Raw genomic sequence first — 16890 nt, 5'->3', positions numbered from 1 at the left:
TTCCAAAAACTCAAATGCAATCACATGCCAGGGGTAGGAAACTGAGTCAAAGACAAAGTAAATATTACTTCCATATAGAAGCCACATGCTCAGGTCACCACTGGCCGCCCAGCTTTTGAACAGTGGGGGAAACAACAGAAACCAAGAAGTGGTCCGGCATATGGAACTCTCCTCAAAAACAGAAGAGAGCCGCAAACCTTGCTGGGAAGTGTTCCCTGTTCCCAGTGAAATGCTAACCCACTGATCCGTGAGGGAGATTGTCTTCAATCCATCTGGCTGTAGTTTGTAAACTATAATTGATTCAGTCACGTGAGAACCCCCTTTTAAGCTCAGAACGTGTGTCTTGGACAGCAGGAAAGCGGGTCTCGTGTTTACTCCAATAACTATGCAGAGATGGGCTGGGAATTGGTCCTGTTTTTCATCTTATCGTTTGCTCTGCCTTCTAAGATACTACCCATGATTCATAACATACTATAACAAGACACAGCTTGTATGTACTACTAGGGTAAGGCAAAGAAAATGAGTTTTCCCTTGGGTACCAGTACTTGTCAAAGGAATGATTGCAGATTCAGAAAAAGTGCTTTATAATAACCCTGTTAACATACAGTATACACCGAGGCAGAGCTGAGTGTGGCATGTCCATGGGAGAGTGAGTCAGTCAGCTGTGTTGGAAAGGCATCTCGGGGGTGGTTCTGGTTCTTCTGATCCTTTCAAGTCCCTGGGCAGATGGGGGAATGCTGGGAAACACAAGGGGCATTTGGGGAAAGCTGAACTGATCTCCCCAGTTGCATGTAAATGTTCCACTAGTTACTGAGCTGTCTGGAAGGAAGAATTTGCCCTGGGGGGCTGGAGAGATGGCTCAGTGGTTAAAAGTGCCGCCTGTTCTTCCAAAGGTCCTGAGTTCAATTCCCAGCAACCACATGGCGGTTCACAACCATCTATAATGTGAGCTAATGCCCTCTTCTGCTGTGCAGGTGTACATGAAGGCAGAGCACTGTATACGTAATAATAAATAAATACATCTTAAAATTAAAAAAAAAAAGAATTTGCCCATGGGACTAAGACTACTGTGCTGAAGCTGTTAGAATTAATTTGAATATCAAAAACGAAATTCAGATGACCATCCATGTCCTGATAGTTACAGCGTGTAGAATGTCAAACGCCCTCTTTTTAAACTAAAGTAGAAAATGAAGAGGCACGGTTGGCTCTGTGTGTGGACGGAACAGGTGTGTGAGTACAGTTCCTGCTCAGCGCTGCTGCCAACCGGCACCAGATGCTTTCCTGGGGGAAGTGGGGTCACCGCCTGACCTCCGCCCCCCCCTCCAACGCTTCCTTGCTGGCTTCCTCACTCACGGTGGTTTCTACGTACCCCTTTCCACTAAGCTAGACTATAAAACCTACACGCTTTCTGCTCTCAGAAATCCTGTTGTACCATGGACATCTTAGGTACTTCTCTTTCCGTTACAAAAACAGTGCAAAGGGGCTGGAGAGATGGCTCAGTGGTTAAGAGCACTGGCTGCTCTTCCAGAGGTCCTGAGTTCAATTCCCAGCAACCACATGGCGGCTCACAGTCATCTACACTTCTGGCCTGCAGGTGTACATGCAAGCAGGGCACTGTATACATAACAATAAATAAAAATAGGGCAAATTAACTGATAGCTAAAATGAATGTTCAAGTGCGCTCTCGTGCCAAGGAGCAGCCAGACTTCACCTTCAGCCGACTTGTGGAGACTGCACGTAGTTCTTGGGGAAGATTCCAGATCTTTCCATTGGTTCTCCACTCATCCAGTCAGCATCTACCGGCTCCAGCTCCGTTATTACATCTCCAGCCTTGAAAGAGAGTTCGTCTTCGTTCTCCCCAAGGAAACCATACAGGGCTTTGGCCTTCCTCCCCTGCAGTGTTGTGGCAACCATACTTTTTGCCTCAGCTCTTTCCATGAGGAAGTTCAGAATTCCTCCTCTGGGCCCACGTGGCTCCGTTCCTACCCCATGGCGATTCTCCTCTTCCCATCAGCTCGTGGTGTTGGGCTTCCAGGCCAAGCTCCCCTGACGTCACCAACCTCTTCCTTGTCTTTTGTTGCCCCACCATTCTCTATTCCCACTTCTCCTTAGCACTTTGTTGGTTTTTTTCAAAACAAAATTTTAAAAGATTCATTTATTATTTATATAGTATTCTGCCCGAGTGTGCATCTGCCCGCCACAGGAAGGCACCGGATCTCATTACAGATGGTCATGAGCCACCATGTGGTTGCTGGGAATTGAACTTGGGATCTTTGGAAGAGCAGCCGGTGCTCTTAACCTCCGAGCCATCCTCCAGCCCGGTCGTTGTCGTTTTTGAGACAGGGTCTTCCTGTGTGGCTCTGTCTCACTTGGAACTTCCTTTGTAGATCGGGCTGGCCTTGAACTCAGATCTGCCTGCCTCTGCCTCTCAAGCCTAGAACTTTTAAAAGATTTATTCTTAGGTGTACGAATGTTTCGCCTCCTCTGTCTACGTGTGCTACCCATGGGGGCCAAGGGGGGTCTCAGAACCACCTCCTCAACCAATAACTGGAGTTACATATGGTTGGCAGCCACCATGTCAGCATTGGGAACCCAGGTCCTCTGGATTAGCTCTCAACCCAGCTGCACCTTCTGCCCTGGTCTTGGCTCCTACTGATTCCATCTTGTTGACCCCCCCAACCCTCATGACTCATCTTATTGACAGCCCCCCTGAGTCCACTTCCGCCCCCTGGTGTCCCCCACCCCCACCCGTCTTCACCACATCTCACTGATTCCTCCTCCGGTTGATTCCGTCTCCCACTCTGGTCTCATCTCCCAAGTCTACCTTCGCCTGCCATGCTTGGCCTCACGTCCCTAGTTCTACATCTCAGTTGTGGCTGCTGCCATCCCTTCCTCCCGGGATGCCTCCACTGAAGCTCTGCCCAGGGTACGGGCATCCTCATGCTTTGCTGCTGCCCACCCTAAGCTCCGGTCTCTGTTGTTCATGTTAGCTCCTCAGAGTGTAAGAAAGTGTGCGTGGAAGAGTGAGCCCCCAACATTCGCCCGGAGGACAAGATGAACTCTTAAGTTCCTATCTTCAATTCTAACAGTCTTTGCATGAGAAAAGAAGAAGTGGTTTCTATGCGGAATGACAAAGCCAGGTTCTTTTTTTTTTTTTTTTCTTGCTCACTCAGGTACAATTTGTGCACAATAAATGAACTTAGACCTAGGTGGAAAGAATGTCATGTGAGGTGACATTTAACATACTGGTGGATGGAACTGAAGTCAGTGATCCTCTCCTGCCTGGCTCCCTTTCCCTTGCACGTGGGCAGGACCCGTGACTTGGACGTGGGATGTCATGTTAGTCTTATGTGTAATGACTAGATTATATGTCACTGTCTTGGGCTGAGGAGACAACTTAGTTGGTCAAGTGCTTGACCTGAGTTCGAGCCCCAGCATATGACTGAAAGGCCAGGCATGGGGTGTGCACTTAAAATCCTAGTTCCAGGAAGGTGAGACAAGTACATTCCTGGGGCACACTGGCCAGCCAGCCTAGCCTAGCCAGAGAGCTGTAGGCCAATGAGACTTTGTTTTAAAAACAAGGTGGACAGAGGTCATGGAGGCACTCGGGGAGGAAGGCAGATGGATCTCTGTGAGTTCGAGGCCAGCCCGGTCTACAAAGTGAAGTCCACGGCAACCAAGACTACACAGAGAAATCCTGTCTTGAAAACAAGCAAACAAACAAATGGGATGTCTCCTGAGGAACATGAGAGCTGTCCTCTTGTCTTCATGCCCACAATCACACAAAACATTAAGTAATGACAAAAAGTCCTGCTGGGCTCAAGAGATGACACAGCAATTAAGAGCATGAGTGCTAGTCGGGTGTGGTGGCGCTCGGGAGGGAGGCAGAGACAGGTGGATCACTGTGAGTTTGAGGCCAGCCTGGTCTACAAAGTGAGTCCAGGACAGCCAAGGCTACACTGAGAAACTTGTTTGACCCCCTCCCCACCTCCCTCCCCAAAACACGAGTGCTTGTAGAAGGCCCAGTTTTGCCAGAATCCACATGGTGGCTCACATCTGCACCTCCAGTTCCAGGGGACCCAACACCCTCTTCCAATCTCTGTGGGTACCAGGCACAAATGTGGCAGAACATGCAGGCAAAACATTCATACTCATAAAATACATAAAATAAATAAATCTAAATTTAAAAATTAAGACAGTCTTGTTAGCTGACTATAGTTTGCTTGATGAAGCAGACACTAAGTGACATAAAACAAATTGAGGGACTCTACTGTGGCCTCGGTGAACCTCCACCCCCCACCTCTGCCAGAAAGCAGCCAGGGCCGCAGACCCTGTGGCCGCGAACTCCAAAAGAAATGGCGTTTGACAATCTGAATCTCCCTTGCCCTGGGGCAGCCCCTAGATGAAATCACAGCCCCCACCTGACACTTCACGGCAGCCTCGTGAGGGCTTTTCTCCGAGAACCACTGCAGTGAGGCATGAGGTGTGAAGGTGAATGGTGTGGAAGCATATGTGTTTGCCCGATGGCTGATGGCTGTGTAGGGTGCACAGCCACGTCTGCCGATGAGGAGCAGTCAGCCTCCTCAGACTATATCTAGTAGGAGACATTTGGTCGACTTTAACCGAAACAAACCCAGCAAGTTTTATGCAAAACGCCAACCAACCAATCAATAAGCGAATGAATGAATGAATGAATGAATGAAGCAAGCAATTTACTGTGAGGACATAGTACAAGAAATAGAAAACAACCTCAAGCCGTGTGACGCTCTTGGGAAGCAGGTGTGCACACCCCTCCCAGCATCTTCTGCACTTGTCTCTTTCACAGGCTGGTTCTCTGGCATGAACGGTAACCGCTGATGGTCACTTAGAGCGCCTAAGCACTGTGCCAGGAGAGATGCCCCTGCCTCCTGGATAAGGGGCTCACGAATGGCCACAGCTGTGTAACTCCACACTGGCTGCGGAGGTACAGTATCTGCAATGCGGATAGTTCATACTGCTTCACCAGGGCCAGTGGCTTCACCATGACAGCGCATTTTCCCTCCTTCCTAGCTCCACCACTGTCACACAGAAAAGTGGGAGCCACTGGTCCAGAAGCATCTGCTAGTGAAGACAGACTACTTGTCTCAGAGCCTGCGTGGGACAGCAGAACCCGGAACGGGGTGGAGGCGCCGCAGCACGTCAGGAAGGTTGAGAGCGGTCCACAGAAAAGCAACCAGGGGAAGCTTTGTCTTAAGACCTTCACATGCGCTCACACTGAGAGATGGAGTCCCAGGACTCCAGGGGACCAGTTCTAGGGAGCAGACCACATTAACCACTTTTAATTCTTGAGCGACCACAGGGTACAAGCCCAGACAAGCAGAGCTGCCAGGGGCCACCTCTTCACTGTGCAGGATCAAAACCAGGCTCCTTCCAGAAGGCTAAATGGGCACCACACTGAGAGTAGGAAGAAAGCTTTTGAGAAACTGTGGAAAAGGGAGAGAAGCCACCTGAAGGGTAGATTCCAGAAGCATCTTTCTGGAGAATGTCATCTTTCTGGATTGCCAGAAAGAACACATGCTCCCATGTAGTAAGACGAAGCCGCTCCTGATGACAGGCGTGGAGAAGGCGCTCTGGCATGTGCAGTGTCCCACTGAGAGACACGCCAAGCCAGGCCCTCAGTAAGGAGGGGTGCATGCTTCTGTTTGCTTTTTTTTTTTTTGATACTGTGGAATCATATTTTTATTTTCTTCTAAGGACTGGGCAGTCAAAATTTAGACAGGGTCCCACAAGTAAATAATGAGAGTTTGGTACCACTGACACCAGGCACAGCAGGAACAATGAATATGAACTCTTGTCTCCAGTCTCGGCCTCCCCAGAGTGACAGTTCTGGCATCACAGTGGGTTGTCTTTAGGGCACCACAGGTTGAACTCTCTAGAGAATGGCACAAGGCTAACTAAGAACAATTGGTAAAGAACCTCTCCACTGGCTTGGTCCCGTAGTGAAGTAAAAAACAAGGAAAGAAGAGGGAGCCTTCAGCTACATACATTTAAAAGACTTAATTTATGTGTGTTTTGTCTGTCTTTCTGTGTGTGTACCACATGCGTGCTTGGCATTCATGGAGGTCAGTAGAGAACATTCAGTCCCCTGAAGATGCAGTTACAGGTGGCTGTGAAGCATCATGCAGGTGCTGGGAACTGAACCTCTGCAGGAAGAACATGTGCTCTCAACCAATGAGAGCCCCACACATAAATACAAAAGGTGTGTGTATAACAACACACACACACACACACACACACACACACGGATATATTTTTCGTTTGCTTTGTGAGAGAGCTGCAGCTCAGACTGGCTTGAACTCATGATGTTCCTGCCTCAGCCTCCTGAGAGCTGGGATTCCAAGCAGATATTGTGCCCAGTCACAACGTTCTCGAAGCCAGAGGAGGTCACAGATAGACCTCTAACAATGGATAGTCCCAGGCATTGATGTCAGTGTCTGCTCTTCTGTTGTCAAGAAACCTGCCCCACGTGGGCCATGGAGCAGAGACACAATGAGACCAGCTGCTGGACTGACAGCCTCACGTAGGTCTAATCCCCAATTCTGCTCTTCCCAAGCAGGGGAACACTGATGCTACTGGAGAAAAGGATTCCCATGGAAGTCAGTTGCTGATGCACACACAGCCCTGGAAGTCACCGGCAATCAGCTTCCCTGAGTCCAAGTCTCTATGGACAGATGGACAGAGACATCAAGACTTAACCATGTTCCCAAGGGACAACCGCAGCTGGGTCTCACACTTGGCAGTCTTTCCCAGCACTGTGACTTTTGTCTCCATTCTTTCCTTTACCTTTCTGAGATGGGGTCTCATGTAGTGCATGGTGACCTGCAACTCACTATATAGTTGAGGATGGGTGACCTTAAGCACCGGATCCTCCACCCCAGGTCACCCTCCCGCCCACCCCCAGAGACTTGCTACACAGCCTAGCTGGCCGCAAACTTTTAACCCTCCGACTCCCAAGTGCTGAGACTCCCATGCTAGTGCCGTCTCTCTATTGTTTCACATTCCTACAGATATACACACAGGCATGCTCGCATACACACATACAGACACAAACATACATGTATAAACATATATGCCAAAGTCAGCCTCCAAGAATTAGCAAGTTTTCATATAAACCACAGAATATATTTAATTAAAATTAAACATGAAACTAGAATAACATTCGCTCTTTATCAAGTAGCAATTATTTTGTTTTGTTTTGTTTTGTTTTTTAAAAAAGAACAGTATATTTCTCTCCATATTCTGGCGATCCACAAGGCACGACTCACATCCAGTTTGATGAGGCGACAGAGCCAGCAGTCGCCATCCACGCTCGAGGTTCTGTGGGTTGGAGGAGACACAGACTGTGTTTAATACAAAATGATTCTGCAGCAAGTCTGAAGGAACAGAAGCTCCCTCTGGCATGTGAGGCCAAAGTCCAAGTAGCAGGAAGTAGGCATCTTGCATAATTAATGTGTTTATTAAATAAGATAGGTGAGTCTCTTCTTAGTCAGTTGCAGTGGCTGTCTGTGTTAACAGCACAGACAAAGGCTTCCCACTCGTTTCTCAGCAGTAACACTCTTTCCACTGTAGGCATTTCTTTGTTCTGATCATTTTTGGCATTTTTGTCCTAGATAAAGCAAGCCAACTTCTTCACGACACAGGTCATTCAGCTTTGAGTGCCGGCCCCAATCTTCTCCTTGGGCCATGGGAGTCTAGTCCTGCCTGGTCAGACCTTCCTTCTCCCGACTGAAAGCTTCTCACTGTTGGTCTGCAGAGACAGAGGCTTGCCTGACCCAGTTCCACTCACCAGGACGGTAGGCCAAAGGCTGGCAAGGGCCTTTCTTCACAATGCGGTACTTTCTGTGTCATTGTCTATGTCCAGCAGAATGTGGCCAGGCACTTCTTTGCTTGACAAGTCTGAATGTATCTCAGGAAAGATGCTGCGAAGTGATTCGGAAACCCTAGAATTGGTGTCTGAACAAAAAAACACGAAGAAACGTGGTATCAGTGAGGGGGAGGTCCAAATGGCACCGCGGCACCAGGAAGGAGGCCTGGAAGGTGTGGGTCAGCCCATGCACACACAGCCCCTTTCTAGAGGTTTCAAGCCCTGGAGACTCTAGACAGCCCACAGAGTTGTGACCCTTTATGTAAACTTGCTTTGAGTGAAGACAATTCCACTCTCACTAACTATGGGCTCCTCCCAACATCTAACCTGCTGGGGAAGAGAGCGCTGGTAAGCACTCACTTCTGAGGCTGCAGGAGTTCCCTCCGGCCGATAAAGCTGTGTCCTCAACCTGCACCAAGTCAAAGCTTGGACTGAGTTATTCTGGGTGACAGGGACTGTCCTGTGCACTCACTGCAGGATGCTGAGCAGAATCCCCGGCTTTCACCCATCAAATGCTGGTGGCGTATAGCCTATTGCCCCCCAGAGAGACAACCTGAAATGTGTCTAGGCACACTCACCGCTTGTTGACCACAACTTAAGCAGACCGCCACATCTCTAAATGCTAGGCTTGTACTACTAATGGCACGGAAATCTCTTTTCACGTCTTCTTAGGCTGACTGAAAATTCCTTCAGTACGATGGCAAATATGCAGGCCTCAAGCCACCGTCCCTCCCCTTCCATGCTCACAAGACCCCTTCATTTGCCACAGCTCTGCCAGACTACCACATGCCAGGCCCTGTCTGCCTGCTGAGGATGTGTAATAGTGACATATGACAGTGAATGAGTCAGACATGGCCTTGAAGAAACCCATAGGTAAGCAGAGAGTTGTTTCTGCCCCTTCTGCGTAAGCCCTCCTCGCTTCTGTCCCCATGGTTTTGAGCTGTGGGTTTACTTTTTCCTGGGGCTATATCTCTTTTCTCTCAATGACTCCTGGATCAAAAGACTTGTCCTTGCACCCTGCTAGGGGAAACCCCTAGATTATGGACATGCCAAGGAGTTAAAGGGCCCAGGTGCTCGGAGTCATTTCAGACAGTTGACGTTTGGTAATCACTAGAAAACCAACTGACTGGGTCCGAATCTCACGGCTGACAGACTCCAAGCAGCCCGTGTCCACAGAACTAAGGGTGTCCCAGACTTGTGGCTCACGCAGCACTTACAGATGCCTGGCACAAAGCAGGCACTATAAACCTTGTGGCTGGGTAGCTGATGGACAGGTAAGCAGTGGGCTGGTGCAAACATCTTTCCAACTCTCCCTTCTCATAGCCAAGGTAGCCAAGACTCAAGGAAGCATCAAACAAACAAAAAGTCATCGGAAACTCACTCTGTCCTCATTATCCTGTGACAGATGGCACTGCCAGCCCAAGAGCTCACAGTGGCCAAGGAAGACACGAGCTGGTGGAACATGCAGAACGCAAAGACGTACGAAGCAGATCTCTACTTGCCGTACCTCTAGTCCTGTGCCAGCTATTAACTCTTCCTAGAGGACAAACTGACTCTTCTTATCTCATCCATCATTTGATTTTTTGTTTTCCTAATTGAATTTTTTTTTTTTTAAAGACAAGGTTTCTCTCTGTATCCCTGGCTGTTCTGGAACTCATTTTGTAGACCACGCTGGCCTCGAACTCACAGCGATCAACCTGCCTCTGCTTCCTGAGTGCTGGGATTACAGGCGTATGGGACCACTGCCTGGTCTATATACTACTTCTTAATTTGTACTTTTCTGAAATTCTCTACTTATGATAAAATCAATGATACATTCAGGACAAAAAATACGTGGTGGGGTGTAAGGGACATCCTTTCTTCTGCCTCCTGCTGTCCCATGTGTCTATCTGAGACTCCCTCATTCTCACAGGAACTGTTTTGTGAAAGCAGACAACGCAGTGTGTCAGGGAGGGGTAAAAGCACTGCACTGTGTGCAGGGCCAGCTTTTGTAAGGACAGCAAACACTGCTGCACATCTGCTGCAGACTGAAGAGCTGTGCACTCCACAGGCATTGTCACACCACGTCAGAGAGCTGCTGTAAAACTACGCCAGCTTTAGCTCCATGGTGGAGCAGGGGCACCATGTTACCAAGGTGACAAGTCAGCATGTCTGGGTCTCTGGACTATAGTACAATTCTCTACCTTCCCAAGGATCATGTGCATCCACTATGAGGGTCTTGAAGGAGAAAATGGCTGAAGTATTGAACACTTAGTTCATTGCAGTAAAGACAAATGTCACTTTAAAAGGCACTATCACTGGGTGGTGGTGGCGCATGCCTTTAATTGTCCAGCACTTGGAAGGCAAAGACAAGTGAAACTCTCTGAGTTCAAGGCCAACCTGGTCTTCAGAGCAAGTCCTGGACAGCCAAGGTTACCCAGAGAGACCATGTCTCAAAAAACCAAGACCAAAACCAAAAAAAGGCATCTCCCCCCCCCCTTAATGCTTCTACACATCTCTAGGTATGAATTTATATGCTATCTGTATTCCAAGAAGGGCTGGTCTGTAAGTACGTTGCTTGATGTTAAGTTCATGATACAGATAAAGAAGTCCAGAAGGGAGCATCAGGTAGCAAGCCCCGGCCCCACGGCATAGTAAGCACAGTGCAATGGACTTGAGACCAGGACCAATGGAATTTATCCGTCCTTGAATGAGTGACTATCTGGGAGACAGGCTCTCCAGGGGGCAGAACTGGCACTCTAGAGTTTACGGTATGGATCTAGAAGAATTTTTACTCCTATAATTTTGATTATGTGCTTTGAGCTGTAAACCACCCCCCCCTTTTTTTTTTCCAAAATGCTATTTTGACACTGACTCATACAAGTCTCAGATCCAAACACACCCTGGAAAGAAACACAATGCAAGTGAAGCCCAAACCACTGCTGCCACCACCCAATCTCTCTTTAACCCCAAGCCTGAGAGTCTCAGATCCCTCCATCCCTGAGCAAGTTCTGGACTGGGAACAACAGAGTGCACTTATTATTCTAGCCCAGTGGTTCCCACCCTTCCTAATTCAGCTCCTCGTGTTGCAGTGATCCCCCCAACCAAAAATTATTTTCATTGCTTCTTTATAACTGTAACTTTGCTACTGTTATGAATCATAATGTAAGTATCTGTGTTTTCTGATGGTCTCTCAGGGGTCACGACCCACAGGTTGAGAACCACTGCTCTAGTCAGAGGGGACATTATACTCAAGCTCACTGAATGTCTGACTTCCCGTGAATATGCTACCTACATATTAAACTGTAATTAGAAGCAGAAGCCCAGTAAACGCTCAGCTACAAGTAACAACAGCACACGTAGCTGATGAAATAGTGAGTGCTCTCTGACCATGTGGGCAATGGCACAGGATGTAAAGGAAAATCACAATGCTGGGATAAAATCCACACAGGGCAAATGGGCCTGTGTACTTCCCTGCACTCAGAAAACAAACCGACGGCTTTAAAGGCCGGCTGTAAGATGACTTCTGCAGCTACACTAAAGATGTGAGCAGCTAGGTGGTGCCCAACCTCTTGTCTCTCTCTGGGTCCTACGGGGCCTAGTCTGCATGTACCATGACAACAGATAACTATCGACTGCTCACCCACTGCTATTATGGGTTAGAACCTTTAGAACCTTTCTTATGTCATCTGATTTAATCCCTTTACCAGTTGTGACACGTCAGCCGGGTTGTGCCTTCCCCAGTGTCTCCATGCTACAGCACATGCTGTCTACCACACCTCAAGCCTGCTGGACAGAGGGAAGGAGTAACGAGGCCAGCCCAGCGACCACCTGCTATGAATCTGTGAACACATTTAGTACTTAGAACAATGAGCAGCAAGCACAGGTAAGGCCAGCCCTCCTTAGTGCATGCACTATTAGTAGGGATGCAGGCAGGCTGGGTTAGGGTGACTGGTTAGTGGCAGCCATTAGTGCACAAATACGATCATAAAGTAGCAAAAATGCTTTGGCCAATCAGTTGCCTTTTCCTTACCATTAAACATTCCAATTTCAGTTCTTACTGAATATGGCAGGTCATACATCTAAATCATTTAATAAAATGTTTAAATTAGAATACTCTTTGCTAAAATCCTCCTGCTTTGCAGAACTGCAACGAGAGCTTGACATTTAGAATGACCCAGAATCCCTCCCTGCTCCGGAGCTCTGCTACTGAGCTTTGGAGAGGGGAGTGGATACTAAGTCAGCCAGGGTTCCTCTTAATCCCTGAAGCCTTAGCTTCACAGTGAAACGGTACAAGTGGGTGAGATGTTTTCAGGAATCGTTCCACACGTTCCCGAGTTAAAGCATGTCACAGTGGAAGACCGTGCTGCTCCTTCCTGTATCGTGGAGACCCTAGGGCTGTCCCAGAAGAGCCGTCAGCAGCATGGTTGGTGCTAGGGCTTCCTGAGTTCCACAAGCCAAGTATGGGCCAGGGGTTAAGATACTTTAGGTTACTGATACAAGACAAAGGAAATTATAGGGACCTTGGATCTCTTGTGCTAAGAAAATATATAGCAAAGATTTAAAAAACAAGTTACATCTTAGATAATTTTTAAAGGTAAATTTTCACCTAACTATAGCCTACAGTGAAAGATAAATTAATTAAAACAATCATTTGGCAATAAATACACCACAGGAGACCATGATATTACAGAACAGGTATAATTCTGGTTTGTAGTCTTCTCTAATCTGGTTAAAAGGAAAGAATTGAGCAAAATGTTGGTGTTATAAATATTAAAGTATTAAAAGGCTCAGACTTAACTGAGGTTTAATCAGTCAACTACTGGATTAAGCACCATTCCTGAGGGAAGCAAATGAATGCCCATATCCTCCTCCACCATTTCAACCTTCAACCAAACTGAACACTCACACTGTAGATCCTACAAAAGGCTACGGGCTCCGACTAAAGCAACTGTACATACAGGAGCCTGGCCCAGTATGTGCCCAAAGATATGTTCAGGTGTGCCTCAGTGTGTGTTTTAAAATCTCATACAGCTTACGAAAGCAAAATAGAAGCACGCTGAAATGCAAAGGGGCCCATAGGGAGTTCAGGGGAGGATTATTTGGGGACGTTTGGAGGTGGCTGAGAATTTTAGACATCAATTAAGAAGCTCCATGCAGTTACCTTGTATTTAAGATACAAAATTAAAAATTAAAGCACAAAATGTGGGGATGCACAATTTTTCTGAGCTGGCGCTCCCTGGTCCTCTTGCTGGATGCTGATAAGCCAGTGACAGGTAAATGGTACCAAGAACAGAACACTGGGAAAGGCCTACTCAAACAAACAAACAAACAAAAACCCGAAACAACAGAGCATCGTATCTGAGGGCTTCACACTGAGATCTCATCTAGTGACAGCAGCTCTTGGAGTTGGGGCAAACCCACAGCTCAAAGGGCTTCTGATGGAACAAAGGCATAACTAGATGCCACAGAACGGATGGCTGACTGACGGCCATGCACGGGCTCAAACGGCCACCCTGAGCACAAGTCAAAAGCACACAGAGAACACGGCTAAGCGGGGCATTTGGAGCTGCAGTATAAGCTGCGGAGGGTTACAGACCTTAGTCCTGGACACCTTCCCCACCTGTGAGGGGACTGGGAAGGGCATCTAGTGGGAAACAAACAGCAAACAAACCAATGTGGCTTTGTGCTATTCAAATAAACATCCTGCTGTCATAGGAAAAGTTATTAACTACTACAACGTATGTTAAACTATGCATCATATTCCTGGAGAAAGATCTTTATGCAGCTAGTTAACTTATTATTTTGTGTAGAGCGTTGGGTCATCATCTGCCGAGAAGTCACTTGTGAGGGCTGGAGAGACAGTGGCTTCTACTAGCATGTGTCTGTACAGGACAACCCACAGCTAGGTCGCTGTAATTAAAAGCAAGCTACTGTTAAGAAATGATGCTTAAACCAAACGACCATTAAAAACACTAAATAACTCATTCTTTTTCAAACTGAGTAGCAAAGTCCAGTACTCTGGGTGGAAATAATCTTGATATAATTAAGTAAAATGATCATGTTTTATATAAAACATTCCACAAAGCAGCTCTAAAATCTGTATAATCAACCCCGTGCCTGGGACAGATCCACGGGGATGATGGGAAAATCCCCACTCATCCCTGCCAAGCCATTCGAAGCTAGCACAGGGATATGATCTGCTCGGAAGATCTGCCTTCCCAGAGCACTCGACTTAGCATAAATGGTGCTTCTGGAAAATCTGTACTTTGTGCATTTTGACTTTTAGAGTAAGTCCAGGGTGGCTTTGTGAATGAGGTTCCCAATGCTTCAGTGTACAAGTATGGGCCACCATGCCCAGCTTGTAAGAAGGAATTCATTATGAACTCCATGCCCACGTCACTCAGTGTCTTCAGCCTGGACTTAACGGCATTAGACCTTCCCGTATGAAGAGGATCTTACACCCAGAAGAAAACTGCAGGCTTTATGATCTGGGCCATGGGTCTTCATCTCTGCTGTCTTGGTAAGAAAAAGCAGCTGCAAGCAGCTTGATGAGCTCCCAGCATGTATGGCCTGCACTCAGCCTGGTAGCTTCAAGGGAAGCCCAAGGGAACACTGGACTCCTTGCTACTTACCAGTGACGATTCTGGAGGCGGTGGGCGCTGCTGGCATGAGGCTACCCTCCCCGGCGTGGGCGCCGCCAGGCGGATGTGGGGGTGGCGGCATGCTAGGCCGGTTGCGGGGCTTGGGCACTGGCCTTGGCCTTGGGAGGGTTCCATGTGGCTGTGTGGTGTCACTGTGCGAGGCATTCTGCTTGGCCAGGGGCGGGGTGCTGGGCGGTGTGGGGGTCTGAGGTGGTGTAGAGCTTGGCTCTGGTCCCTGCTCGCCTGGCCGAGGCTGTGTAGGAGGCTGCGGTGGTGGATGGCTGGGCGCCTGGATGGGAGGCAGGCTGCTGGAACAGCGGCGCATGCCTGGAGCTTGCTGTTGCTGCTGTTGTTGCTGCTGCTGCTGCTGCTGCGGTGGTGATGGGCTGCGTATGCTGGGCTTTGGGGATGTGCCTGGGCCAGGAGAACTCTGACCCCCAGGGTGGCCAGGAGGTGGGTTTCCTGGTTTGGGGGGTGCCGGAGCAGGTTTCTTCACAGCTGAACAGAAGAGTGAAAACAGGATCAGTAAGAGTGGGTATTGGGGTACGGTGAGGGGGTAGGGTGGGGTATGGATTGGCAGAACCTCACGCCCTCTCTGGGATATGTCATGAAGGGCCGATGTGTGAGCCCCAAGCCCTAGACCAGTACACCCTCAAGAACATCTGGCAAACAGAAAGCCATGGAAACCAAGGCAAAACAGAACCCTTCCCAAGCCTAAGGGCACTAAGGAGCCAGGAGAACTCTTGTGCCAAGGAGTCTCTCAGGTGGGAAGTGGAGAGAAGATGGCCACTATGGACAAACCCTGACCCCAGTGTGGAATTAGTAACCACTGACACTGCTGTCTCAGTTGTGACAAATGTCGTGTGATATAGGTGAGTACAGAACTTCTCTGTAAACTTAGACTAGTCCAGTTTATGTAAAAAGCTAAGTGTACGATATAGTCACCTGGCATTTTTTAAGTTCAAAAAGAAGAAAACTGAAAACTCAGTTTAACAGAGGCCACACGCCCATACAAAACAGCAAATCAAGGGTCCCTCAGTGGTCCCTTCTCCAGAGTCCCCTCATGACTACAAAGCCCACCTCCACTCACAAGTGCCGAAGCATCTGCAAGCGCTAAGGTGTGGAGGAGGTAGTCACAGGGTTTGAACTCAGGGCCTCCTCCATGGCAGGCCACAACCTCAGCCCCTGACTTCAGTTTTCACTCATGGAAATTCTACCAATCCAGACACATTCTAGACAGAATTAACTATAGACAAGCTTTCATTTATTTCCCTAAAGCAAGCTGAATCACAATCCGGGCTGAAGCCAGTGAGATCGGACCAGAGTCTGGCCATAAGAAGAGGATGGAGGGCAAAGAAGGGCACCTTGAACATGTTTCTATTTCTCCTGAGGTCACACTGAGAACTCTGAGACAGGGAAACGGACAGGACTGTACACCAGGCCTCTCATGTCCATTTTACGGGATCACTGTGGGCCTGGCGCAGAGAGTGGAATCAGGCAGGTTATTTTCTAACAATCACACAGCTAAAAGGGGAAGGACAGACTCAACCCTATGTCATGTGGTCTCCCTGGGTTCTTTTTCCTCTGCTTCCTTCCCACACTGCCTTTCTTCCTATTCACAGGGCCCAGAATCCAAAAGGGGTTAAGTGGTGCCTGCTCTGAGCCAAGCAACTCAGAAGACCTTTCCCTACAGAGACAACAAGTCAGCTTGCAAAGGAAAAGCTCTTTGCAATATTAGCCACACTCTGGTTGATGTAAGCAAAGAGAATAAGAAGAAAGTCTGGTTTTCTGCTCTAAGCAGTACTGTCAACTCACACTGAAGACAAAGCCATGCCTGACATTTACAGTGCAGGGCTGGAGAAAAAAGGGTCTTGTCTGGGACCAGGTGAAGGTGCTGAGGTGCTGGGGTGCAGGCAGGTAGAATAAAGCTTGCCCTGTAGGCCCACCTTGTGCAGTGGGGCCATCTCTCGGGAAGCAGAGCTACAACTGAGCTCAGATAGGGAGGACCACAGGCAGGACAGATGCTGAGGTCGGCAGTACAGGACAGGGTAGCACTAAGGACGAAGTGGAGGCCTGTACCCACACCAGAAGTGAGCTTGCCTTCCTGCTAAAAAGTGCATCAATGTACATTAGCATTTGTGGAGAGCTTTAGAAAGAGTACATATGCCATGGAGAAGGTGGAGTGGCCCAAGTCTGTAATCTCAGCACTCAGGAGGCTGAGGTTGGAGCACTCTGAGTGCTAGCCTTGGCTACACAGTGAGATCTTGTCTCAAAAAAATCAACAATGAATTTAGTAGTTGCAATGCTCCCTAATTTTTGACCCTCCTCCATCTTTCCCCTCTTTATATATTAATTTCTCCTATA

At 48.2% G+C, this 16890-nt stretch overlaps 1 protein-coding gene across 7 annotated transcripts in view; it reads right to left on the bottom strand.

The window, feature by feature from the left end:
- Positions 1-7139: 7139 nt before the first annotated feature.
- ARHGAP17 (Rho GTPase activating protein 17) overlaps positions 7140-16890 on the bottom strand; it is an 89656-nt gene continuing 79905 nt past the window's right edge. For 3 of the 7 annotated variants that reach the window (XM_084772333.1, XM_084772337.1, XM_084772338.1), the window contains 2 exons: positions 14518-15024; positions 7140-7992 (listed from right to left, as the gene is read on the bottom strand). In XM_084772333.1, the coding sequence (XP_084628459.1) occupies positions 7862-7992; positions 14518-15024 (638 nt within the window). In that variant the 3' untranslated portion in view covers positions 7140-7861. Of the gene's footprint in view, positions 7993-11915; positions 11965-13481; positions 13530-14517; positions 15025-16890 lie in introns of those variants that run through there. The other 4 variants (XM_084772339.1, XM_084772334.1, XM_084772336.1 and 1 more) reach the window with 3 other exon arrangements.

The sequence above is a fragment of the Acomys minous genome (genome assembly GCF_964271855.1).
Source record: "Acomys minous genome assembly, chromosome: 2".
NCBI classification, from domain to species: domain Eukaryota; kingdom Metazoa; phylum Chordata; class Mammalia; order Rodentia; family Muridae; genus Acomys; species Acomys minous.
Note: the sequence above shows the minus strand (reverse complement) of the source record. Positions and strands in the feature narration are given on the sequence as shown.